The sequence below is a fragment of the Nannospalax galili genome, unplaced genomic scaffold, assembly GCF_000622305.1.
Source record: "Nannospalax galili isolate Female #2095 unplaced genomic scaffold, S.galili_v1.0 scaffold846, whole genome shotgun sequence".
NCBI lineage: Eukaryota > Metazoa > Chordata > Mammalia > Rodentia > Spalacidae > Nannospalax > Nannospalax galili.
In genome coordinates this window covers 3444578-3469893 of record NW_008356458.1, presented here as the reverse complement: position 1 = coordinate 3469893, position 25316 = coordinate 3444578, and the positions used below count along the sequence as shown (strand labels likewise).

Genomic DNA, 25316 nt, shown 5'->3' with positions numbered 1-25316 from the left:
AGAGGCAGCTTCCAAAAGATAGTCTCAATCAACTTTATGCACCCCCCCCCCAAGAAAAGCACAGGATATCTGAGATGAGATCTCTATCAGTCATTCTTCCTCCCAGTGAAGCCATCATTTAACTTTAGGACATCAGCCAATGATAAATCCAATGGCCCTATGATGATGCCTGCCAAACCACTGGAAACTTCCATCCAAACAAAGTTATGGTACAACTAGAGAGATCCCTGGGTAATTTAATTATCATCAGGATCATGTTGGTACTTGGTCACAGTGAACGTTTTCAAACTGTCAAGTTACAGAGATATGAGCAACTATCTAGTTTGAAATCCTTCATTTTAAAAAGAAGGCCCAGTGGGAGGAATTGTAGACAATCTCACTTCCTGAGTTAGTGATCCTCTGGAGTCGGGACAAGAATAAAGATAAATGACTCATGTCATCATTCAACAGAACAGCTGACTGGGTCCAGTCAACTGCCAGGTAGCAATTTTATTTTTTGTAAATTAATTGCTGAAACAAAATTTTTTTTGAGAAAGTAGTCCAGGCTAGCTTCAAACTAGCTATGCAGCTTAACATGGCCTTGATCTTCTGATCCTCTTGCCTCTTCCCCATTGCCCCCCAGTACTAGGATGACAGGTGTACACCACCACTATGTCCAGTTTTATGTGGTGCTGGAGATCAAACCCAGAGCTTCCTCCAGGCTAGGCCAGCACTCTACCACAGCACTACATCCCCAGCCTGTAGAAGCAAACTTAAGAAATTATCTGTTCTGGCTACAACAGGTATTGGTGTTTCTTTGGGGATCAAGTCCATTCCTATAAATATGAAAACTAAGGAAAAGGACAGGAGGGATGAATGGCAGAAAGCTGGTAACTGCTGAAGCTAAGTGATGTACAGGGAAACTGAGAGTATCCACTCACATTCATGTATGTACCAAGAGCTCATAAGATATTCAGAGAAAATGAGAAGCTAGCAAATCTGCAATGGTCCATGAAAGCCAGAATTCCCATAGAGAGCACTCAATATCAAATGGGACCATGTCCCTTTCAGTATAATTTCAATAAATGACCTTCAACTAGGGCATATAGTCCACAAATAAATCTTCTTTTCCCAAAGCTGTCATTTTTTGTACTCCCACCCCAAATCTGAACAAATACTCAGCACTATACTTCTAGTGGTTATTTATCCAGGTGCAAGGAGAGACCCACAATCTCCTTTATTTCCCATGGCACACAGAGCTGTGTCCTCTTCTTCTCCAGACCTTTTGCCCATATGCCTTCCCCACATTCTTCCTCTGCTTCCCAGCCTAGCGATGCTTCGCACACGTCCACTGTGCCTGTCAGCCTTCATGTATTCCCTCTGTTGTGATTTACAATCTTGTTCCCAAGTTCTTGGCAACTCCCTCTAAGAGGTGTAGCTAATTCCCTTCCTCCTGAGTATGGCTGCACTAGTAACATGCTTCTAATAAACAGAAGGCACACCAAGTGCTGGTACATGGTTTCTAAGAGCAGGGTCATAAAAACTATGGTTGGGAGCTAGAGAGACAGCTCAGTGGTTAAGAGCACTGGTTGCTCTTGCAGAGGACTCAGGTTTGGTTCCCAGTACCTACATGGCTGCTAACAACCATCCCTAACTCCAGTTTCAGGGGACCTGATGCCCTCTTCTGGCCTCCTCAGACATTGCAAACATGGTGCCCTTACATACATGCAAGCTAACACTCATACACATAAAATAAAAATAACATTTCTTTAAAAAAGCTGTGGCTTCCTTCTTGCACTCCCATTTTAATCATTTGCTCTAAGCAAAACAACTACCATGTCACAAGGATGCTTGAGACCCACAGCAAGGTCATGTGCAGAAGAACAGACTCCCCTGCCCAGAGCTGTTTGTGAGATCTGTGAAGTGGATTCTCGAGGGCCAGACAAGTGTTCGGGTGACAGGGGCCCTGGAAGTCAACTCAGCGGCCACGCAATGAGAGACCGTGAACCACAACTAGCCAGCTAAGCCACTCCCAATTTTCTGACCATGGGAAACTGCAAGAAAATGTGTATTTACTGTTTTAAGCCACTATATTTTGGGAGTGACAGAAAGCATCTAATGTACCTTCTACAGCAGGCAAAATAATGGCGCACTCAAAATTCCAAAGCATGAGTCCCCAGCCCATGTACGTGTTGCCTTACATGGAAAAAGGAACTTACAAAGTCCTTTGAGTGAAAGGAAGAGGAAGGGGACTCAGTCAGAGGGATGTAGCCTGGAAGAGGCTCTGCTGGACATGGCTGACTTTAAAGATAGAGGAAGAGGTCACTAGCCCAGAAATGCAGGCAGCCTTTAGGAGCCTGGAAAGCTTAGAAAAGACTCTGTTGGACATGGCCAGCTTTGAAGATGGAAGGGGCTAAGAGACCAGAAATGCAGGCAGCCTTTAGGTGCTTGGAAAGTCTAGAAAAGGATTTACTTCACTTTTCTGGCTCTGAAGACGGAGTGAGGGGTCTGGAGTCTAGAAATTCAGGTGATTTTTAGGGGCTCTGAAATGGCTGGGTTCGTAGCAGGAAAATGCTCCACCTGCAAACTTGATTTTTAACCCAGTGAGAACCTTGCCAGACATCTGACCTCTAGAATGGTAAGATAATATGTTTATGTTGTTGCATGCATCAGAGTTTGTAGCAGTCTGTTATAGCATCAGCAGGAAATGGAACATACCTCCCCTTCCCTCAATCGTTCAGGCTGTGTCTCTCCAAGTTCTGCACACCCTGTTAGATGACATCGCTCTCCCTCTTCTTTCATGTCTTCATTTCCCACACTTCTACAACCTGTCATTGTTTGATTATAGCCCTGGTTATAATCAGCTTCCTATTGCAGACACTTAAAAATATGCCTTTCTTCTCAGTCTCCCTGCAGACAGTAAGTTCCCACAGGAAGAAGTATACACACCGATGAATCCCACACGGTACCTTGCACCATGCTTTCTTTTATAATGGATTGTAAGTTGACTGGATCAATATACTTGCCACATGATAGCAAAAAGGTAGAGTGCTAGGATCCAAGATAGATAAAGCAATTTAAATAACTGCACCCAGGGCATGTCTTAGTAATACTGGTTCCTAGTTGGTCGTTTGTTTCAAAGCAATTGGGTTTTGCTGGATGACTTAGACTCCACATAAGCAGTATTTCCCACCCTAATGTGGTAAGTGTGAGGGAACACCCCAAGCAAGAAACAGTCAGCATAAGCAACTCTATCTCAGCTTCTTCTTACACTGTCTTCTAGTTTTTACAGCCCAGCGTCTTCACCAGGCCTATGATCTTCAGGAGAGGAATGGTCAAGAGTGGAGTGCATAAACAGAAGGGTGTGTGTGTCCATGTATGTGGATGTTGTGAGTAAAGCAGGAACAGGTTTCTGGAGATAAAATCTAGTTAAGTGCTTTATCTTTTACAGAAGATACTTGAGTTACAAGTGGGTGATTGTGAACTGCCATGTGGATGCTGGGAATGGAACTCAGGTCCTATGCAAGAGCAGCAAGCACTCTTTAACTGATGAGCCATCTCTCCAGCCCCAATACTTATTTTTTAACACTAGAAAATACTAACATCAGTAGCCAAACAGGTACTGAGAGAGCACTGGCTCAAGGTTTATCAAAGCATCAGTCATCCTCAGTGAGTTTTAGAAATAAAGTAGCTACATGAATAAGCCAGAAAAATCTTCCTGCACACTTAGTAGAAGGGGAAAAGAAATGTGTTCTATTTTAACTGTGCTTCTAATGAGTACATTTTCCCCCTCTAAACGTGTTTAATGTTTAATTCAGTTATTATTTTCCATTTCTCTCTTAGTAGATAACTTTGAAGCCAATTAATTTTTTTTTCAGCTGACAACTATAGTTGTATTTAAACTTCCCTGAAACAAAAGCTATTTTCCAAAAACAGAAAGAACGAAGAGAAAGGATTAGCTATAGCCAAGACAAATTTCGGAACATTCAGATGGCCCCTCTGGACCCAATGAAACTTCACTCCCTACTATAGGTGGAGCCTCCTGCCTATGACCATTGAAACAGAGGATAGTGGAAGTAGAGGGGAGCTCTCCTCCCTCTCCTTGAGGCTGAGGGTCTGCTACTACCCTAACCAGAGAGAAAGAGAGATAGAGATAGAGAGAGAGAAAGAGAGACAGAGACAGAGAGACAGAGAGACAGAGAAGAGAGAGACAGATCTTTCACACAAGAAAAGGTGAAAACCCTTCTTTTGGAGAACCTATAAAATACATGTCATGTATTTACTGATAACAATGCTTTGAGAAGGAATGTGTTTGAGCTGTCTTAGACACATAACACCGATAAGGGTCGAAGTCGAGTTAATTCATAAGGTACAGACACATATTTGGGATTATTTGCTAAAGCAGCAATTACAGAGTATCGTGGTGATAGAAAAAAGTAACAAAACAAAAGTTCTTCCCTCGCTGTAACATGAGAGCTGGATGTAGGAATATAAAGTAGATGAGATCTATATGTATCTATTTTAGTGTGTGTGTGTGTGTGTGTGTGTGTGTGTGTGTGTTTCTTGTATTGCCTAAGTATGGTGCTGCTATATAGAAATTTCCATGTTCACAGTAAAAGCAAGAGCCAGGAGAGTTTCAGAGTGATCCCAGTAGGCTATGAGGACATGGTTGCTGGGAAGACTCATACCTAAAGTCTTCAGAGGCTCATACACCTGGCAGGGATGTGTGCACTAGCCTATTGAAGGGGTCCTGTCCCCTTGGACAGACATAAAGCCTAGGTGTAGATGCAGGATAGTTTTAACCCAGCAAGGCATGTTAGAATAAATTGAAAATGCCCCCTCAGACATGGGCAAGATGGAGTTGGGGCGAGGAGAGGTGGTAATAGTGCTTTCTGGTCAAGTTCCTTATACAGCTTATTCTCTCTGCCTCTCTCTGCCACTTGAGAATCCAGGGGTGCAAGGAAATGAAGAGAAAAGTAGACAAAGCAAGCCTGGGAAGGAAGGCAGGTCTGGCTCTGCTCAGACTGGCAGGGATCAGCGAGCACAAGAACTCCCAGAAAGTGATCTGACACAGCTCTCCCTTACCCTGGCTGCACCCCACAAAGAGCACGGAAGGTCTCAACTCCAGGGTTTTAGATTAAAAAAAAAAAACCTGGCTCTTGACTAGCACACAGAAATGAAGCGTGATCCTTTAAAAGTTGGACACAACAGCTGATGCCAAGCGTGCTGTTGGCGCTGAAGGATCACATTAAAACCCTAATGAAAACTGGGAGCTGAGAAGCCCTCTGGGAATGTCCTATAAATATGCCTCATACGAGTAATTTCAATCTGACTTGGCTGGGCTTCTCCATCGAACTCACTGGTGAGCAGCGACACATCTTATATGCTAAATGATTCTATTGTCTATAAAATGATTTAGAGTCTCAAATGAGAGCTACTCTATAAGAGGGAAAACAGTCGAGTCTCCAAAGCAGGTGTATTAGTAAATGAGCAATCAGGCCGGCTGCATTCCCAGCCCAAGTGAACCATCCTGTGAAGTCTACGGCCCGGCCTTTTCACTCTCTAGTTTCTACATTGAAATACCAAAACAGCCAATCTAACTCAGCCAAATCAACTCAAACTCTGCAAGAAGGCAATCTGTTTAGAGGCCTTGCTGCCCTTAGACCGGGGCCCATATATCAACTACCAAAGTTTCCCTGACATCCTGGCAGTCAGAGGTGGACAACATCACCATATGCATTGCTTCTACTCCGAGGTAAACACAGCACTGCCATGGCTGAGTGTGACGTCCCGCACCTGCATGTCTCTGGAACATGTTCAGGCACTCTGACCCACCTCGAAGTTTCTTCTGCCAGTTCATTTCATTGAAGAGGTCCTCGGAGCGCAAGAAGAAGTCATTGATCTTGCTGCCTTGCTCATCCCTCTCCGTGGTATAGTATATTCGCAGTTTTGATTCCTTGGTCAGGAATTCACAGATGCTGGGTACTGGGAAGACAATCTGTTCCATTGTTCTGTCTAATCTGACAATCTAGAGTAGAAAAATGGAGGTTAAACAGCTGTTCCTAAAGCCTTTTATGAATCTTCTTTGCTACTGGCCAAGAACCTAGGGTTCGATATGAATTTGTCTGATTTTAATAACACCAACTGGGATGGATGTGCATGTACACATACATAAAGTAATTTTATTAAGTCTATAAGAATTTGAGTAACCTCAGACACCAATAATTTTAAAATGGTAACAAACTTTAAAAAAAATATTTTATATAAGTGTTTTGACTGCAAGTATGAAAGCATACCCATGTCATACAATGCCTGCAGAGGCAAGAAGAGGGTGTTGGAATCCCTGGAACTGGAGTTATAGATGATTGTTAGCTGCCATGTGGGTACTGAGAACCAAACTAGGGTCCCCTGCAAGGGTAGCCAGTGCTCTTAACCACTGAGTCAACTCTCCAGTCCCGGTAACCAATGTTTATCTGGAACAATTTGTACTGAATTTTGTTAGGACATTCAACTTTACTTTCCAATGAAACTGTCTACAGTGATAGGACAGTTCTTTTTTTGTGCTGTCCAAAAGGGGCAGCCACCAGTCACGGTGGCCACTGAGCTAACTGGCACATGCAGTTATTGCAAATGAGGATAGGAATAATTACTTACATCTAATTTTGATTTAACAACCATGCATGGTTGATGACTATCATTCCAGATAGGGCCATGGCCCATGGTATAAACCTCATCTAGGATCCTTTCTTAGAGAACGAAACTGGGTTATTCCTAGAAAGAAACTTTTGACCAAACATTTGTTGTATATCAGTTGGAATGACCTCCTACATCTTACTTATCATAGTGTCCAGAGTGCAGGATACATTAACCAGTATGCCCACTGCCTCTGGGATGGTCTCACTGTTCTTTACATTAGCTCTGTGGGGCTCTGCAGGTGGACACTGTGCAGCTTTCCTCCATCTTCTTCCTACATGGGCTCCATCTTCAGAGAAGAGGAAGCCTGGTTCTAATTCTGGGATACAGCACCAAGTCACAGTCCTGGGGGTGGACATTTCTAAAGGGTGACAGGCTGCAGTCCACTAGGTGCCTGGTCTCTCAGCCTGTCTTTATTCTTCCTTTCCAGAGGCTGGGGAGGTCAAGTGAAGCCCACGGCTGACGCCCTTGACAGGAAGAGCTTGTTCTCTCTCAGTACCTTTGTTCCGTGATGGGGCAAGAGAGGGTGACTCAGGCCCCATTGTGGTAGGAAACTCCTGGAGACATGAGGCAGGCTGTGATAGCTCTGACTCCCTAAGTCCCAAGGGATATGGTCTCTATACCAGTGGTTCCCAAATCTAGTTGGAGTTCAGGCTATGTGGGACTTCACTGTCAGAAGGATTCTGGTTCAAAGTCAACCTTGTGTAACTGGAAGTGTAGTGTGGGGGTTAGTGTTCATTGCATAGTTCGCTAGGTGAACATGATGTTCACACAGGCTCAAGGACCAGTTCCATGTGTTTGTTATGAAGAGCCCATCTGCTTTATACAGTCAAACATCCTGGACCAGCCCTTCCCTCCCCCGAAGGAGCACAAAAGAGGTGTCCATCTGGCTTCAGGAGGGATGGGAACAGGAGGCAAGGCAGCCTTTGGCAAGGACTGAGTCCTGTGGGTTCACCAGCCTGGTTCGAGGGGGATGAGTCCAGGGTTTGCTAGCAATGTCCCAGGTAGTGACAAAGTGTTTCCTGGCTTTGCATACATACCCCCACAGGGGACTCTGAAGAAGGGGTAGGTCTGGGACAAAAGCAGGATTTGGGGGCCAGCAGCAACTCTTTTTAATTTTCGTTTTTGAGCAGATTTAGAAGTGGGGGTCAGAACATAATACTAGTCTTCTCTACCTCTAGAAGGCTGAGTGACTCTGTCCACAACTTTTAACTTGATCAAACTTCAATCTCCTTCCCGAGTGGGCCAAGGAGTTGAAGAGGTAGATCTTCAAGGTTCCACACATCTGTAACATTCTATACTGTAAAGCTCTAAAGGGTGTAGGGGACAGAGCTGGCCTTTTGGACAAGCCACTAACAAAAAAAGTCAAGATGCATTTAATCAGGATGGCCTGCAGAACTGAGACTGGAGGGTAAGTACAGACTCCTGAAAAGCCTCCATCCTGAATGTGTCTGCAATCTTACAAATCTTTGTTTCAACACTGACATTAAACTCTAACAAAACATGACACAACATCCCTTACTGCCTAGAGGCTGGAGACAGACATGTCTGTTCTCAGACACTAAAAGACAATGTAGGTGGTATAAAATGCACCCCAGACCCAGAGGTCAGGCAGCCTGGGACTAAATGGGAGTTAGCAAGGGATGCCACCTCACTGAACCTTACTAAAGATCCCCTCCATTTGCAAAACAGTTGATACCATGCAGTTCCCGGGAATTAGGGACACTTTTCTTGTTTTAAGTGCAGAGCTGATTGTAGGGCTCCCCTGGGTGAAACGCTCTAGCAGTTCCCATCACTATGAGGGTAAAGTGCTTTTCCCTAGGAAAGTGTGCAAGCTTTGCCTACATTGGGTTACCTCTTCTCCTTATCTTGTGCCATATTCAGTTTGGCTCACTCCTGCTGTACAGGCCTTCTTTGGCTATACCCCTTACGTAGAATCTTCCTTGCATAGGTCTCTCTGCCTGTGTTCATATGAGCTGTGTGCATGTACATATGGAAGCCTGAGATGTCGTTACTCAGCTGCTTTAGTTTTCTTCCTTTTGAGACAGGGTCCCTCCTTGGTCAAGGGCTTTCCAAGTGGACTAGGCTGGCTGGCCGTCAAGCTCAGAAGTCTGCCTGCCTCTGCCTTTGCAGCACCAGGATTACAAGCGGATACCACCATGCCTCGCATTCTTATGTAGGAGCTGGAAATATAACTTCAGTCTTCGTGCTTGCGTATCAAATACTTTTACCAACTAAGCTATCTCCTCAGGTCCATCTAACTTGTTTAGGGGCCAGGGGCCTGGCCAGAATTTGTAATCAGCTCTGTGGATTTATTCAGTGGTCTGTCTTCCATCCAGACCTCAAGCAGCAATCATGATAGTTTTGGCCATCACTGGAATCCAGCACCTAATGGGGGACTGAGTATACAGAGGTGCTCACATTTTTACTGTTCAGCGCAATGAGCAACAGGTGCCAGCCCTGGCACAGGGCACTGCCCACCAAAGGCTCAATACTGAGAGTCCAGGCCCTACTGCCCCAGCTCTCTTGGTTCCTGTGTTGATTGTTTTTACCTCAATCTGTGCCGTATGCTTGGCATAGAATTCCAGAGCTTCATCTCCGTCCACCTGGCCTCCGGGTTTCAGCATGGTCTGAAGTTCTTTGTTATGCCGAGCCAACTGAAACACAAGTACAGAGACAGGGTTGAGGTCTCTTTAAAGTAGGATTACAAGAAGAGCTCCTTTCTAACTCTGAGGTTTTTTTTTTTTTGGTTTGGTTTTGTGTTATTTTTTTTTTTTTGACATAAGGTCTCATGTATCCCAGACTGGTCTTGAATTCTCTATGTAGTAGAGAATGACCTTAAACTTTTGATCCTTCACCTCCTAAATCCTGGGATTACAAGCATGCATCACCACATCTGATTGTTTTGTTTGTTTTGTGGTGCTGAGATTGAATCTATAGCTACTTGATAGGTGAATGCTAGCCAAGCACTCTACCTATCAAGGAGCTACATCCCCAGCCCTGCTCCCTTCTGCCCAGCTCTGCTTTGCACAGAGGTTATTCTGGGAGTCTGGCACAAAAGCATGAATAGTTCATGCCCATGCAGGGTCCCCCTTTTCCTTGATTTCTTACGCCAAGCAGGAGGGACGTGAGATTTTCTGTGTGCCTCCATGGAGCCTCCATTCAGATTGTTCAGAACCTTTTTGGGAGGCTAAACGCTGGGCATGGGGGTGACATGGGGCAGAAGAACGATTGAAATCCTTCATTAAGTATGCAGGGGCAGGGACCCAGCGGCCTCAGGCCCAGTGCCTTCATTGTGCTATACCCAGGTCCTGTACCTACTTTAAAAGGAGCTAAGGACAGGAAATGCAAGTTCCAGCTGGGCTACAGCCTGCCCATCCCCATCCAAAAGCTGGAGGCTCACCAGTATCTCCAAAGAGGAAGCAACTTCAAAACCCAGTCACTTGGGAAGAGATTATGAAATACGGCATTTTGGTGTCAGGGCAGAAAGTTATTACCATACCCCAGAAAAGCAAACAAAAGGAAGTCGTAAGGACAGGTTCCCACAGATTTCCAAGTGTGATAGACTAGGAGGCTCAAGTTGATTACTTTAGGTTGTTAAAGACTCATTAGCATTTATTAAAGTCCTAAGACTCCTTTCCAGTGGCTCCAGACAAAGCCATAAAGCATCTCATGCCATTGCTCATGGGTGGATGTGTGTGCCGAACATGGGGATTTCCAAGCACCTGACCCACCATATTGGGAAAATGGCAAAGTTCTGGGACTCAACCGCTGGAGGCGGGTGGGCAAGCGCACCTGTGAGTCACGTTCTCACAGGCACAACCAGTTCTAGGTGAAAGTCTTCCAGGAAAAGCCATCTGCAGACAATATCAGCTTGGAATGCTGGTGGTGTGAAGGGGCAAAGGTGAGAGGTAGGGGATGTACCTGGTGAGCGAGGATGTAGATGTTGTGACCCACATTCCTGGGGGAGGCTGCTCCATCCTCACCATTCTCCCCATCCTCAAATTCCACTTCACCCTGCATGTAGGCTTTCTTGATCACCTCCACCTGTAAGAAGGACCAAGAAAACACATCTCCTGATGCATAGGTGACCCATGCAGGGCTGGCATCTATGGCATCAGATGGCAGTCCCCATTCTGGAAGCAGAGAATGCTAACCAGTGCTACAGTCCCATTCTATTAGGCTAGGACACAACTTTAGACTCATTCATAACACTGATCTGAAAAGTCAAGATCACTGACAAGAGAAAGGAAATTCATTCACACTACTCAGACCAAGAGACAGTCAGTGCTTGGTTCATGTCCTTCTATTTTAGAAGTGGACAGTAGTTATAAAAGGAAGAATAAGAAAAACAATGAAGGGACCAGGGAGATGGTTTATCAGGTAAAAGACCTGGTGGCACAAGCCCGAGTTCACCTCCTGGAATGGACAGTGGAAGGATAACAACAACACTCAAACGTGTTCTCTGACTGCCATGTGTGTGTATGTGCTGTGGAACAAGCACCCATACTTGCTTACACCACACACACACACACACACACACACACACACACACACACACAGTAAAATAAATGAAATTTAAAGCCTTGGAATGGCAAATCATGACAGTAAAACATGCACCATCTTCCCTCATCACAACGCTTGCCCCTTACAGGAAAAACTAGGAAGAAATCCATGAGCTTTGGGGAAAGTAGAGAAATTACTTTCAGGCTCTGATTTTTCCATCTCCCAAAGCCTCCTCCATGTGATGATAACTGCATGAAGCACCTACTGAAAACCTGTTCTGTGCCAAGCATTGTGCTAAGTAAATTAACCTTCTGTTAAAAATGCAATGCTCACAAAGATTTTTATGAGGTATCAGAAATTCCCACTTTTTTATGGACAAGGAAATAAAGAGATAAAAGAACATTAGTAAAGTCATGGTTAAGGAGCCAGGATTTGAACTTGGCCACTACCTCACAGCTGCCCGACTCACCCCCAGGATTTATCTCATCCTCTGAGCACAATTCTCAGAACAGTTTACTACCTGGTGACTGTTTGCATGACTGTTCTTACTCGCTTTGGTTCCCAGGGAACAGGGGCTCAGGCTGCTTACATCTCAGTCCCTCCCATGGTACCCAGCACAATGCCCTGTACAGAGGAGGGCCTGTCAGTCTTCACTAAATAAATTTATCATTCTGAATTTAATCATTCAAACAGTAAGAATAAATATGTTCACCCCACCCCCCTGGCTGTACTAAAAATTAATCATTTCCTTTGATGATTCAGAAGGCATTTCGGTCTGAGGGCACCTCTGCATCGCCACTGACCATTATTTGGAACTATTTCTCATTATCCAAGGCTAAGCATGCAGAGAGCCGCACATTTCGTACTGACACCAGGCCAGCTGCTGGATATAACCTTAGAGACAAGACCCTCATTCTCTGAGCTTGCTTTTCTGGCTGTTCTAATACCAAACCCAACATGTTGCATAGGGTATGTAGGTCAGAGTACATACGTAGATGTACTCTACACACACACACACACACACACACACACACACACACACACACACACGTTCTAGATATTTGCGATTCCTCGCTATTTTGATTCTTAAAACCTCATTTGTTCCAGGAAGCCCTTGAGTCTTCCTAAGATCCAAAATAATGTTCTCCAACCACAAGGGGGCCACCCAGGAGTTGGTGGCAGTTACAGCAAGGGGTGCTAGCATTTCCTCCACCCAAGACACAGTCCAGAAGAGTGAGGGCACATTCTTGAGTCCTGAGACCTGGAATGGTATCTCTGCGAAGGTCATTCTAATGCTACTAAAGAGTGAAGACCCCTAGATGCCCAGTCACCCCCAGTTACATAAGCTGTTATATAAACTGGCAGAGGGTTCCAGTCTCTGCTGAGAACTCACTCCCTGACCCCAGGGATCAAAGAACTGGGCTACTGTGAACTTTATTTAAAGGAATACATAAAGGGACTTTGGTCTGGTCTCCAGTGCACATTCAGGTCAGCAGGAGGCAGAAATGTTTTAATGCCCTCATTTAAGTCTGTCTGTTACAGTTTATTTGCATGGGCAAAGTCCAAATAGACTCTGCTCAGATCACTGTCTGAACATGGCTCCCCTCACAGTTTACACCACTAACTCTGGTCCTGGAAGTCGAAGCCCATTATGAATGCCACTCCTCAAAAGTAAATCGGGCCATGATTTAAGAAAACACAACAGGGCTGGAGAGATGGCTCAGAGGTTAAGAACACTGGCTATTCTTCCAGAAGACCCAGGTTTGAATCCCAGCACCTACATGGCAGCTAACCACTATCTGTAACTCCAGTTCCAGGGGATCTGACAGCCTCTTCTGTCCTCCGCAGGTATTATGACACAGGTGCACTTACCTACATGCAGGCAATACACACATACACATAAAAATAGTAAATAAAATATAAAAAAAGAAAACAACAACAAAACACAAACACCAGCATTTAAATACCCTCTTTTCTTGCCCAGACTGGTAGCAACAAGAACAAATGTGAACTCGTCAGTCCTAGGATGATGTGATGTGGCAAGGGGCCAGGCATGGTGGCCCACACCTGTAATCCCAGCACAGAGACCCAAAAGCAAGAGGATTGTGAATTCAAGGCCAGGCTAGGATGCAGGGCAAGTCAACTACCTAAAACAACCAAGGACTAGCAGGACATGGTGGTGAACACCCATAATCCTAATACTTGGGAGGTAGAGGCAGGGAGATCTGGAGTTCAAGGGCAGCCTCAGCTATATAGTGAGTTTCAGGCCAGCCTGAACTATATAAGACCTAGTCCCCCATCTACCTCCTGCACAAAATACACATCAAGAGCTAGAGATGTAACTCAGTGGTATAACACCTGTCTAATAACGAATAAAGAGAAGAAAATGGGTCTCAATTCACAAAGGTCTGCATTCTCAGAACTGTGCTAAGAGTTTGATGTTAATTTTCTTATCTAGACTTCAAAATAACCCTTCAATGTAAGAATTTTCATCTTCATTTTTATGGACCAGGAAAGTGCAGCTCAGAGAGCTCAAATAACTGCCCGAGGTGACACAGCAAAAGGACAGAGTCATGGACCTGAACTCAGACTCAGATCTGCTGGGCTCCCACCCACACTGCACACTGTCCTCCATGAGAGAACAAAGCAGAGGGAAGCTTCCATATGTGATTTGTGCTGTTGAGACAGCAAAGCATCTGTGTCCAATGTCGTACTTCTTTGCCAGTCAGAGGTCTGGATTAAATGATCTCTTTATACTTCTGACTTGGGACTGTTTGAGGAAGTTCAAGGAAGGAGATCCTCACAGTGTATCAGATTTCACTGTGATAGTCCCTGGTGCCATTGCCAGGGATTAGTCACCCAACTCACCAGCTCCTTGGGCCTCATGTTGTACAGAATCCTCTCTGCATTTTCACTGTCGTGCCTGCTTTCCATGATGGCCAGGAGAAGCTTTGATGCATTGTTCTAAATGGAGAGGCCAAGAGAGAAAATATGGAAGAGCTGCCTGGACGGCTGGCCTGGTTGCATGTGCCTGGTTGACAGGGGTGTGCATGGCTAGACAGATGTTCCACCCCATGTCAAGAACATCCCAGGGCATCTGCACCAGGCAGAGGATGAGCAACTTCGGACCCTGGAAACATATGCAGAATCTGACTTGGGTCAAAGAGGCACATATTTGTTAGGACATGTGTTATATGCTAATGAGAGCTGGTACAAGTCCTGGCAGCAATAGGTAGTTTACACATGAGTGCTTGTAGGCATGGTCTCTCTCTGTATCCACAGGGAACTGATTCTAGAACCACTGTGGAACCGAGATCCTTAGATGTCTCTTTTTTTAAAAAAATGTTATTTTTATGTGTATGGGTGTATTGCCTACCATGTGTGTAAGTGCACATGTGTCATGCAATGCCCACAGAAGTAAGAAGAGTCCCCTGGAACTGGAGTTATGGATGGTTGTTAGCTGCCATGTGGGTGCTGGGAATTGAAACTGGGTCCTCTGGAAGAACAGCCAGTGCTCTTAGCTGCTGAGCCATCTCTCCAGTCCTAGATGCCTTTTACATAAAAACGGTAAAGTGTTTGCATATAATCTGTGCATATTCTTTGTCTATGTCATCTCCAGATCTAATATGGCCTAAGTGCAATGTCAACCCTCATGATATTATATTACTTAGGGAAGAATGATACGTAAAAAAATCTGTACATGTTTAATATAGATAGAATCTATTTTTCCTAATATTTTTGATCTGGCAGTTGGCTGAATCTGGCAATATCAAACTTATGCATACAGAGGTACCCTTGTGTTGACAGTGGTTGGGAAGACCCTGCTATACACAGGCCCATGCCATGTCACATTTCCAGGGTTTGAAGTGTCCCCTTCTCTGCCTAGGTGGTGTGCTTATAAATACTGTTACAAGATGCTGTGGGCCCAAGATGGCAGGCAAAAATATAATTCCTCCCCGTCTTAAAATCTTTCTATCAGTTATCATAACTCCTAATATTTTGAGTACATATGATATTAGTTAACAAAAGCGACCCAAAGGAATGCATCATGCCTGCCAAGCCATAATTCCCCATTACATTAAGAATTTTATCCATGTGTCCACACCTGGAACTTTTTGGCTTGACCTCATTTGAGGCCCTGGACCTACAATTTACGTTTTACATTCTTCTTTCTCTATAGGTCTCAAAAATCCTTGTTTTTTCTTTTTGGGGGTTGAAGATGGAGATACTTTTTGGTCCCCAGGTTAGGTCACAGAAGTTCAGTCTGGTGGCTGGGTTTTCCCATGTTTCTGTCATAATCCCCAGACTGCTGTGTTCACTGACAGAAGTCACTGAAATGCCAGCCAGGAACACATGAATGTCTCAGTCTATTTCAGACACTCATCATGTCCTCTCTGATAAATGGTAGCCAGGTATGTGAGCTTGAACTTTGTTCAAGTCAAGTCTACAGCATTTGCCAAAAGGAACCAAAACCAGAAAAAATTATCTATTTAAAACATACTCCCAGGGGAGCAAAGAGATGGCTCAGAGGCTAAGAGTCCATACTGTACTTGCAGAGGACCTGAGTTCAATACCACCACTTATAATTCCAGCTCCAGGGTATCCAATACCTCTGATCTCCACAGGCACCTGCACTCATGTGCATACACACACACACACACACACACACATACACATAATTAAAAATAAAATCCAAAAAAAATTGCCCAAATCAACTATTAGTTTAGACCCTTAAGGAAGGAAAAAGAAGATGAGCTGAGCCACTTCTAAGGGAGTCAGTGTTAACGCTGTCCTAAGGCCTCACTTTCCAGTGCTGCCCTTCATGCAGTAAATGCAGATGCACTTTTCAGCTGACCCCTGTAGTTCAAGGCTGTGTCATAGTCATGATACAGTACTTACTATTGCCTATGGGTGTGGGAGAGAGCAACAGATCTCAACATGCCCTACCGTGGGAACAGCTTGAAGAGGAAATGTGCTTGGGGATGCTAGCACAGTTCCAAATAGCATTACACACCAGGGTAGGCTTCAAGTTCAATCGTTAGTATGAAGTTTTTGGATTCTTTGTGAACTTCTAGAACCCCTGAGCAGGGGGAGACATGGGGGGTACACTTAAGCCATCACCATGAGGAACGGTCTGTCAGCGTGTAAATCATTCCACTTAAGTACCTCGAAGTCACTATTAACTCTAAGAACAATTTTCACAGGGGGTTAAACGCCAGTGCTGCTCCAGTTATGGCAACTGAAGTCTCAGACTTGCAGCAGCTCAAAGCAACTCATCAGCTGACTGCAAGCACATTCTTATTTTATTTTTTATTTATTTTTTTAATTTTATGTGTACGAGTGTATTGCCTGCATGTAGGTAAGTGCACCCATGTCACGCAATGCCCGCGGAGTACAGAAAAGGCTGTCGGATCCCCTGGAACTGTAGTTAAGGACAGTTGTTGGATGCCATGCGGCTACTGGGATTCAAACCCAGGTCTTCTGCAAGAACAACCAGTGTTCTTAACCGCTGAGCCATCTCTCCAGCCCCCACATTCTTATTTTAAACCAACATTATCAACCACCCTTCTGCCAAGTCAATGACAGAACAGAAAAAGGTGTCCCCTGACTAAGTAAAAATAGATTTCTTGAAGCACTAGAAGGGATTAGATATACTGTTCTTCAGCTGGTATCAGAAACCATAGCGGAATGGTGTTTCTTCCCTCCTCTCCCCTCCCCTCCCTTCACTGGATTTCAGAATTGAGGCTTTTTATTCTTGGATGCCTTTTTAATCGTTTCTCAGTTCTGGGTAACAACTATTCATTTCAGATGACCTAACAGTTGAAAGGTTGCTGTCCTATATCCCAAGGCCCTTCTTTGGAGAGAATGAAGTTCTACATTTTCGGTCAGAATGTGCACCGTGGGCCATTTGTTTAATTAAACAGAACTGTCTTTGGTATTTAGTTTCACAACACTGACCGTGTCACGTGCCAGGCAAAAGATAACGTGATTGTTACCGAAGGCTGGAGCCTCTTGCTCTCAATCCCCACTTGCCTTCAGTTCTAACACAAGGTCCATCCGCTTCTTTCCCAGAGGGTTGATGTCATTGAGGATGAGGGCCGTGATGATATCGATGCCATTGGACTCGTGGGTGGCAATGCAGTTCTGGATAAACAGACACACACGGGCATTTACACAAGTGCTGGCCATAAATCAGACGTCAAAGGCCAACAGGCTCAACTGCTATTGCAACACAATGCTTACCACTCCCAGTAATGCCTCTTGGGGAGAGTGCAATTTTCCGTGAGAAAGTGGTAAAAATAAAAGACAGATGAAGATCTCTAGTTTCAGAATTAACAGTAAACAGTAGGAAAGTCCCCATACACTCTAACTGATAAACTGGCTGAGTCTGATCCAAATAGTGCCGTGCAATCGGCTTTGTTCTTAAAGGAAAATATGGTGTGTGACTGATACCAGGATCTGAGCCCTTTTTCCCCTTTAAAAGTGTGTTCCGTTCTCTCTACATCACTCATTTAGTAAATTTTGTACTTTTGCTTACGGCTTAAAAGTTCAATTCACACAATATCAAAATGGATCATCTTCCCCCAGGTAGGATCCCTGATTGCAGCACAGCCTGCCCAGCCTGCTCTTTTCAACAGGCCTTGGTTTGGCATAAGAGTAAACTTTAAGTTTTAAGGCAATTCATTTACACATCAAAGAAAACCTCTCTCCTGAGTCCTTGGATTTCTTTGTTCCTTCGTATAACCAGGACTACACCATCTCCTTCATCTGGGAACCAGAAGGAAGTGACCTACCAAAATGTCCTCATGCAAAGATAATCAAGGCCAGGTTCTCATAGACACCAAGCTATCTGCTTTAAACCGCTCTTCTTGGAGTGTAAGCCGTGCCTCCCCTAACTAAGTACCTCATAGTTTCCTGACCATGGGGTTTAGAATCAGCCATTTCAAGCTTTGACCTACCCTCTCTCCTCAGAGTTAAAAATCAGTCATCCTACAGCTTAGGCCCAAACTCACAGAATCTTCCAGATGCCATGTATGAGCAATGACTCTACTTAAGAAAAAAAAAAAAAAAGCACCAGGCTTCACTCCAAAAATACACTTCTTGGGAGGTCAAAGTCAAGCCTAGCTAATCTTTCCTTCCCTAAAAGTCCATGTTAAAAACTCAACTACAAATGTTTTCTTCTTCCAAGTGTTTTCTTTCTAGCTGGGTTTCCAGGTCCTTCAAGGAGCCACTCTTTGATCTTGCCTAGTGCTTAAAAAAGGTCACTACTTTCAGGTGCTAATTTAATTCCTGCTTTATTACCTACCCCTAAAAGTCAATTTATAATTGGATATTTAAACCAAATCAAATAAGACCAAACCAAACTAGAAGACATGAACAATCCCACCAATCCCATCACTGGTAAAGTCCTGAACTATGATAAAGCACCATGGAAACTTCTCCACTGCTGGAGAGGGGCCTCTGGTTCTTTGAGCCATGTAGGTTGTCAGGTAGATGCAATGTGACTTCTGAATGAATCTCTGTTTACCCTGGCAAATAATAAACATTTCTTGCTCTCACCCCAAGATACAAACAGAATTACCTGGTTCTCGTGGCAAGGACCTTGACAGTACTCGGTCAGACTCTCCAGGGTTTGGTTGATAAGTGCTACATTCTTTTCATTTATATACAGTCCGAGAAGACCAAGGCCTCCAGTTGTGCTGCCACAAATACAGTCCAGAAACTGTAGCGTCTCACACACCAAATTATAGTTGGTCTTATTATTTTGGCAACGAAGGAAATTCTACCATTGGATATCACACAGGATGGGAAAACAAAACAAAGAAAACAGGGAAAAGGTCATTCATTCTGAAACGTTGTCTTTAGTAGGTTGATGTCCTGGACTGTTCAGCTGTTATGAGGATAGATGTGGCATGGGACAGAAGAGGCCACGTGGCCCCAGGATGGTCAACCTGTGGTCTTGGCCTATGGCTACCAACAACATGGCTTGCTCTCCAATGTGTCTACATGAGATACAGGGAAGGAAGGTTCCTCTTTGAAACCTACTTCAGGTTCTTTTGGCCTGACTTCTCATTTTTCCCTTTACTTCTTTTTGACGTTTTGTTGTCAGCCTTAGCCTTTAACAGCTGTGCCATCTCTCCAGCTGCCATTTACTTCTTTTAAAAATATATTAATTAATTACTCTGGGTGTGTATGCATGCAGGCTTATGTGTGCATGTACATGTGCGTATGTAAGCATGTGGAGGCTAGTGGTCAATATTAGGTGCCTTCCTTTACTTCATCTTTCACCCTTGTCTACCACTTTCTTATCAGGTGGTTAGAAGGTTATGATTCTAGTTAAAAGATGATAGTGTGGTCTGTGTGCTGAATGAATATTCAAGACTAGTATTAGGTGCAGTTCACCACAAAATGAGATGTTAGAGGCTGCCTTAAAGGCTGGGAGGTTAGCTTAGTGGTAGAGTGCTTGCCTTGCATTGACAAGGCTCTTGGTTCTATCCCCAGCACTGAAAACAAACAAACACTCCCACCTTCCAAATACACAAAGAATCTGGCTTTAGCTCACGCCATGGAGGGAAACTAGATGATCTTGTTTGATCATGTCCACTATTAAAGGAAGGGGCAAGAAGGAATAAATAAATGTGTGTGTGTGTGTGTGTGTGTGTGTGTGTGTGTGTGTTCATGTGTATGTGCCTATGTATTCTCCAAGTAAACAGAGCAGGATACTTCCTCAATAAGATAAGGAAAGCAGCATCTAAATCACCTTGTGAAGCCAAGTATTTAGATTCAGGGGAAGTTAATACCTGAGATTCCCATAATGAAGCATAAATAAGCTACAATATTTTCTATCTCAGAGTTAGAAAAGTGATCCATGTTTATTGTAGAAAATGAGTGGCAAAAAAGATATAGTTGAAGGGCAAGCAGGCAAAGCCTTTGATGTGATAATTCTACTTCTATGAAATGCTCACTTCTATTTACAAAGTATATGCTGCATGTTCACTGTAGCCCTGATTGTAACAGTGGTGAAATGGAAACAACATAAATGCCCATCAACTAGGGAGTAACTAAACAGTACATCCACAAGGTTTTGTATTATGGATTAGGAACATTGAGTAGATCCTTTATGCTAGAATGGAAAGATCTTTAGGGAACACTGTTAGGTTACCAAAAAGCAGGTTTATCAATTAATCACACAGATTATTACATGATACAAATTCACATTTGTATCAAATGTTCCCAAATATAGAAAAAGGAGGGTCATAGCTCTCTATGGATAGAAGAGGAGTCCGTTTTTTTTTTTTGTTTTTTGTTTTTGTTTTTTTTTTTTTGACAAGTTCTCCCTAGCCTACCTGGAACTCACTATGTAGAGATCCACCTACCTCTGCCTCCCAAGTGCTGGGATTAAAGGCAGGTACCACCATACCCATACTCTTAACTAAATACTTACTTTGATTTGAAAACTTATGAGAAAGATATAGTCACTCATTTCTTGTATAAAATAGGTATCTAGTTGGGAACCAGGCTTCATGCTGGCTCATCATCAACTACTCCATCTCCCTAATTTAACCCAAGTCCCTTTCATCCAATATCAAGTCTTAGGCCCAAGAGGGGAGATAGAAAAAGGACAGATTACTTAGGAGTCCTACTGTGTTGGTTTTCCTAAGGTGAATGACATTTCTCAGGGCCACAGGAAGCCAGAGGAACGTTTCTCCCTTACTATGGCTCCTAAGGAGGGTGCTCCCTGTCTGAAGGCCTGGCTGGGCCCTCAACATTCAGGAACTGGCTGGTCCTCAATATGCAAGGGCAGAGCGTCTTCAGGCCAGGGATCGAAAGACATAAATTCTTAGCATTCCTTATATAGTCCATCTCCTTCCAAATTCCAGTCACTGTTCCCATCATGCCCCTGTGCTCATTAACGTCACTCTTTCCAGAATGCATGCTCCCATCTGTTTGGGGACATCACTGTTCTCAATATACACCTCTCTGCTATGTAAGGACACTGCTCCTACCACAGCGGCAATCAACTTCTTGCTTTTCACTCTCTTGCAGCTGGGGCTCCCACACAGTATTCTCTCTGTCTGACACACTCTCCCATTCCTTCCTAACCCTTCTTCCTCCAGGATGTGGTGTAAAGTCACTTTGCTAAAACCCTGTCTACCCTTGAAGCCTGTAACTCACAGGATGGGAGCCCCGTAGGCTGCCTTTCTGTTCTCTACACACTGGATGGGGCTGTGTGGACTCTACTCTAGAGAGGGCCCATGGTGGCAGTGCAGAGTACCAGGCAGCTTGTACAATGGCTGGTGCACATCAGGGCCTTTATCAAAACTGGCTGAAATCATCTGAATTCAATGGATGGAGAAGAGAGAACTAAGAAAGCTGCCAGGCTGATGGAGCGCATGTTTCAAAGTCCCCACTGAAGGACAGTCCCATTGCTCATGTTTTCTGCAGTGTCTAGTTGGAATCTCCCTTGCCCATTCTCCTGTCTTCTACAAAAAGAGACACTTACTTTTCACTAAAAGGCCCATGGGAGTGTTTTTAATCCATCATCAGCACACACCACCCTGCCTTGCCCAGCCTGGAGAAACCCTCATCTTTTCAGAAGGGTAGAGGATGGATGAAGATGGGCAAAGGAAGGAAAGGGCTGCACGGCCTGTGCTCACGTAGCCTTGGGCCTCTTAACCTGGGGGAAGCACAGCCCGAGGCTCATGGAGCACTCAAAACCACATACTAATTGGTGAAAGGGCAGCCCTTCCCACCAGGTTACTGACTAAGCAGGGCTTGCTTTAGACAGCAATGGCCCATTTGGCAAAGCCAAATTTGGTGGCTTTCTCTCCATTGAACATCTACCAACAGGAAAGTCAAGGTTATAAATATGACAAGAAACTGGAACAAGCTCAGAAGACCATTGCCTCAGAAGGCTGGGGCCTTCTCTCTCCAGGCTGATTTGTACTTTCTTGAACCAGGGAGCCAACTGCTCCTCCCTGACAACCATAACAAAACCTTGCTTATGCTCCATCATCTATCCCGGAACTCTGCCAAAAGGGTGGCATTCCTGGTAGGTGAATCCCAGTTAAAATCATTTTGAGAAGTGGATTCCTACAAATAGAATTGCAATGAAGCAAATTACCACCTGATGTTGAGGGACATCTCTCTCTCTCTTTCTCTCATTTTTTCTTCTCCTTTTAAAAAAATTGATTTTAAAGTTAACCACATGTTGTGAGTTTCATTATGGCATTTTCAAACATATTGTGGGTGTTTTTAAAAATGATTTTTAACCTAACCCCTAACTGAACCACTGATCCAGGAATCCCATTGGATCCTATAGAAATCTAGGGTTCCCTAGAATGTCCCCCCACCATCCAAGGCTCCTACAGATGGGAGAGCAGGAGGAAGGTTCTACCACACTCTAGTTTCCACTCTGAACAGAGCAGTTTTGCTCTCCTCTGCTCAACTTAGGACATTTCTGCATAAGATGTTCTTCAAATCAAGGATTCTGTGGTTTAAAAAAAGGGAGTTTAAAACCACCTAATTGGAAAAGATTTACAAACCTTCAAATGTTGTCAGGTCTTTTTAAAAAATATATGAGTATGTGTACACATACACACACACACACACACACACACACACACACACACACACACACACACACACACACACACACAATGTGTTGTTTCCCACAGAGCACTGCAATATAGAAAAATGTTGCAAGGACTTCATTAAAAGGTGCTTCTTCCCATGGATCTCAGGGCATAGTTGGAAGGAGAATTATGTAAAAAGATAAAGTTTAAAACTACAGCTCTGAAGGCTTCAAACAAGAAATGGCAAATTTGTGCAATTAAAGCCCAGCTCTACTCTCCCCCTGGAACAAAGGTGTGTAGGAGAGAGAGAGGAAGGTAGGGCAGGTCCATGATACCAGAGTCCACCTCAGAACCAACATGCCGGCACTGCCCCTCTGGCATGCAAGGCACACTTGGTTGGCTAGCTTGAAACTCAACAAATATTAGCACCCACTGACCTTATACCCCCAACCCCCCACTCCTGCCGATAATGACAAGGTTCCAGTACTTAGTGTATTACACTGCAATCTCTGGTTGGCCCCAGTGGCTCCTGCCTTAGACACTCAGCTCTCAGGGGTGAGTGAGGTCTGGTTACTACTAGTGCTGGGTGCTAAACAGGTATTCACTAATATAAGAGACTACATGGCCGGTGATGCCACGTGGGAGAGCAGTATGGAGCACTGATCCCTTAGCAGGGTGAGACCCTTAGGGATATCACAAAGAATATCACAATTGAGCTGCATGGGCCTAGTTTGCCAAGAATCACTCACCCTCCTTAGCTGAACTCCCCTGTGACCAACAATGTAACTTATAAGGTAGAGGGACAGGTGATATCAAGAACATAGTCATCATGAGACATAAGGATACTAACTAGCCAATGAGACAACAACCAGGCCCTGGAGCTTAGGGACATGAGTTCTTTGTTCTACCTGAGCAGAGTCCCAGCCACTGGATCTGGGCCTAAGGGCTAGGCCTGAAGCAGGAAAGCTTGAGCAACAACTAAGAAAAGGACAGCCAGGGTTCCACGTTGCAAAAGTTACTGGGCCAAGCTCAGACTGTCAGTGGTTGAAGTGGACCATTGCCATGGTATACCGAGAGGCACAATGGATCCAGCATGGCCAATGGTAGGCCTTATGGGAAACCCCTTCATTTTAAGGTATGGGATCTGATTTGGTCAGCTGATGATCTCAGTTCTAGAGACTTTTTCAAAGTTCAGGCTCTTTAGACCAACTGAATAAAAACAAAAACAGCCAGAGTACTCATATTAAAGACTTCCCCGATTCCATTTCATTGCTCTGTCTTACCATTGAACAATGTAATTTCTTACTAACAGACCAAATGGTCCAGCTACTGGAAGATAAAGTCAGTAAGGCAAACATTTAAAGGTGGTTCCTTCCCCTCATTAGATTTGGACCAGCTCGATCTCCATTTCATACCATCACTATTCAAACACTTAGAACTACCACTGCTGACTTGTTTAGCTCAGGAGGAGACAGATGCACTTTATTTCTCATCCTCACACCACATAAGCAAGGAAGGGTAGGTTCTCAAAGTTCAAGAGTTGGTAGGAAAGTCAGCCGGTAGCCAAGGACTTCATTCTCTAACATTCTTCTCCTGAGCAGGGACTTGGAACAGAGAGGAAGATCTCTGGAATGCACCCTCTGTCCTTTCTAAACATTCTTTGTTCCTGGGAAACTGCAAGGAAAAAAACACCTCATCTGTCTGAGAGACTGGCTAACATCACAAACTCTAGCTCAGGACTGCCCAAGTTCAAGTTGCAGCTCTGCATTCCTTAAGTTGTTCCCTGCACCCCACTTTCCTCATTTATAAAATGTAATCACGTTAGTAGTAAGATCAGCAACACTTAACATTCAGAATTTTCTAAGTACCCAATAAGCTCTGGCCATTGCTTTGATCCCAAAACATAATGAACAAAGGACTTTTGGACTAATCAGCAAATTTCCAAGTATCTATGTAAAACATTGGGAGGCACCTCTGCAACCATTCAGACAACACATACAAAGGATATCTGGGATATGCATCCTTAGGTGATTCTGTCATGCAGACCTACATGGTACAGCTTACTACACATCTAGGTCACATAGTATACATGTTGTATTCATGATCTGTCACTGAATGTATTTAATTAGGACTTCCTATGCATCTGATTTTATAAAGATAATGTGCTTAATATTATTTAACAGTCTATTTATCTATCTATGCAATTAGATAGATACTAGTAGTATCAGTGGCAAAGAGTGGCAGGCTGTAAGATATCCACAGGCACCTACACACATTAATTATATATAGAACCATCATTTCTAGTGAGCAAGACCATGTCTGGCCTTGTGGAGATGCTGGGGAAACAATAAGGACAGGTCATCGACCCAGCTTTTCACCATCCGCAAACCAGACAGCCAATAATGCAAGAACCTCAATTCAGGCAACCTGGCCTAAGCAAAAGGAGCTGAGTTGTAAGAGGAAGCAGGAAGCCATGGTCCCGTCCACCCCAAGCCCTCAAGTACAGGTGTTGGGGTCTCCCAGGCCCTCCTCTGGAAATGCTGGCATTTTCCATGCCACCAG

The 25316-nt window shown here is 44.2% G+C and overlaps 1 protein-coding gene across 17 annotated transcripts in view; it reads right to left on the bottom strand.

Annotated features, from left to right (window-relative positions):
• Itpr1 (inositol 1,4,5-trisphosphate receptor type 1) overlaps positions 1 to 25316 on the bottom strand; it is a 376735-nt gene that overhangs the window by 54328 nt on the left and 297091 nt on the right. For all 17 annotated transcript variants that reach the window (XM_029556903.1, XM_008854568.1, XM_029556904.1 and 14 more), the window contains 6 exons: positions 18761 to 18961; positions 17212 to 17322; positions 14047 to 14142; positions 10597 to 10719; positions 9225 to 9329; positions 5815 to 6007 (listed from right to left, as the gene is read on the bottom strand). In XM_029556903.1, coding sequence (XP_029412763.1) covers positions 5815 to 6007; positions 9225 to 9329; positions 10597 to 10719; positions 14047 to 14142; positions 17212 to 17322; positions 18761 to 18961 — 829 coding nt within the window. The remainder of the gene's footprint in view (positions 1 to 5814; positions 6008 to 9224; positions 9330 to 10596; positions 10720 to 14046; positions 14143 to 17211; positions 17323 to 18760; positions 18962 to 25316) is intronic.